Source organism: Elephantulus edwardii, unplaced genomic scaffold (assembly GCF_000299155.1).
Source record: "Elephantulus edwardii isolate Elephantulus edwardi_28Jun2011 unplaced genomic scaffold, EleEdw1.0 scaffold00170, whole genome shotgun sequence".
Lineage (NCBI taxonomy): Eukaryota > Metazoa > Chordata > Mammalia > Macroscelidea > Macroscelididae > Elephantulus > Elephantulus edwardii.
In genome coordinates, this window is record NW_006399920.1 from 853,940 (window position 1) to 856,422 (window position 2,483).

The window sequence follows — 2,483 nt, forward strand, 5'->3', positions numbered from 1 at the left end:
ATAATCAACAGATAGGCGCTCCATCAGCAGGGATGTGAAGCCAGAACCGGTTCCCCCACCAAAGTTGTGGCCCTGGAGACCTGTGCACTGGTCAGCCAGTTTTCTTATTCGGTCCAAGACGAGGTCAATGATCTCTTTGCCGATGGTGTAGTGCCCACGGGCATAATTATTGGCAGCATCTTCCTTGCCTGTGATGAGCTGCTCAGTAATGTTTTAAGAGAGAAGCATTTTGGCGAAGAACAATGTGGTGACATTGAAAATAAAGAACAGTGGATAGGGATGAGATTACTTTGGGAGTGGAAAGGGATAAAGACTAAATATGATAAATAAGTATGAAGGTAGTAGATTAAAGAAGTAATAGATGAAAATATCCAGGTTTTTGGTTGTTTTGGTTTTATCTTTACGATTAATAAGTGTTAGCTCATAACAATTCTTTGTTATTTAAGGTATGAATATACCCCACAGAGGTCTCAAGGTTACAAGTTTTTGGAATCAGACTTCCAGCCCATGCTTTTGAAGAGATTCCGAGTCAGTCTGTACTGCCTGCCTTTTTCTTAGCAGTTGAGTGCTAACCCTTGTTTCCACTCAGGACTCTTACAAATGTTATAGTGTTGAGTCATTTCTAACTTACGGTGATTTCTTATGTCCACAGCAGAATTGCACTTTAGGGTTTTCAAGGATGTCTTTTTGTCAGAGGGCAGACAGTACTTTTTCAAAGGTAGACAGTTTGGCTTTAACTCTGAGGTGCCTCTGGGTGGATTTTAATTTCTAAGCTTTCCTGAAGTAGTCCAGAGCTTAATAATTTCCACCGTCTATGGACTATTACTTAATTACTTATTACTTATATTACTTAAAAAAAAATCTAAATTCCCTGCCATCAAGAAGTAAATCCTGACTCATAGCCACTTTCTTTTGCATTTCCAAGGCTTAGAAACTTAAGGGAGGAGACATCCATCTTTCTCCCTCAGAATGACTAAGGAATTCCTATCTTAAACTTTTTGGTTGGCAGCCTAAAAGTTCTGGACTATGTGACCAACATTTCTTAATGAGTAAATCATCCAAACCAAGCCCATTGACTTTGAATAAATTCCAACTCAGAATCACAATCATATTTCTGAGGCTATACATTTTTATGGAGTAAAATTTCTCCCAAGGAGCATCTTGTAGATTAAAATGTGCATTTTGTTTAACAGCTCAATGAATAACTCATTATACCTCTAGGGCTCCTTAATAAGTCAATTAAAAACTCATGATAATCCAGTCCAAACCAACTCAGCTGACCCTGCAGGAGATTTTTGTATACTGTGTGTTTTCTTCCTGGGAGCCTCTTTTAGATTTGAACTACCAAAGATGCAACAATTTTGAGTTAGCCATAAATACCCTATGGCAACAATACACCACACCAGTTATTGTTTTTATTGTGTGACCTCAAGTCAGAATAAACTCATATCTGACCCTCCAGTGGGTTTTCAGAGGCAGTTAAATCACATGGGAAGAGATTGTTCATCATTTTTCCAAGGAGTAACTGGTGAATTTGAACCTCAGCTGTTGTTTGTTCTTTATTTTACAAAATGAATATATCTTTAATAATGTTACTGAACAAGAAGTATGTGGGGTGAAGCATAAATTGGAGATTAGAAAGTGGTTATAGTCAAGACAAAGAATACTTTTGAGGAAGTGTATAGTATAAAGGAAATAACCAGAAGTTTCTTAAGGTATCTATCATCTAAAAGAGACTACAATAGTCCAATAACGAAGGGAAAATTAGGTACACAGAAGTTAAAGAACATAGATAGAACTGCACTGAATTAACCTAATGGCATCCAATAATTTTATTGTAAAGTCATAATAACATCAACCATTCACATCCAACAAATGTGTTTCTCATTTACAGCTATTCTGAAAATAAGAAACGAATTCTCACTTTTCCATCTGAAACCTATCTTATCTCTTCTATATTATTTTACTGTTATTTAAATTCACTTCAAAGAAGAAAAGTATTAAACCAAATGTCAAAAACCTGACATCAAATCCCAAAGAAAGCTTACAGTTTTTGGGTGTTCAGAATTTAAAAACTGTGCAGCTTTTTAAAAAAATCTATTTGTATTCAGAGAATATTTTATTTCCTCAACTCTTTCTTTTATTTCTATCTAACGGAGGATATATACAACAGATTTTATTTTTGTAAAGGCAAATCCACATAGTCAAGTACAATTCCATCAATTGTCAGCCATAATTTGCTATGATCCACACAGTAAAAGGCCTTTGCATAGTCAATAAAACACAGATCATCCTTCTAATATTCGCTGCATTCAGCTAGGATTCACCTGACATCAGCAATGATATCCCTAGTGGTATGGATTCTTCTTAACCTAGCTTGAATTGTTTGATAATTCCCACATTCCATTGAATCACCTTTATTGGGAATGGGAACAAATATGGATCTCTTCCAGTCAGTTGGCCAGATAGCTTTCTTTTTTTTT

The 2,483-nt window shown here is 35.8% G+C and overlaps 1 protein-coding gene across 1 annotated transcript in view; it reads right to left on the reverse strand.

The window, feature by feature from the left end:
* The window catches only part of LOC102849951 (tubulin alpha-4A chain-like), a 4,673-nt gene that overhangs the window by 918 nt on the left and 1,272 nt on the right, over positions 1 to 2,483 (reverse strand). Inside the window, exon 2 of the mRNA XM_006895591.1 lies at positions 53 to 198. Within this exon, the coding sequence (XP_006895653.1) occupies positions 53 to 198 (146 nt within the window). The remainder of the gene's footprint in view (positions 1 to 52; positions 199 to 2,483) is intronic.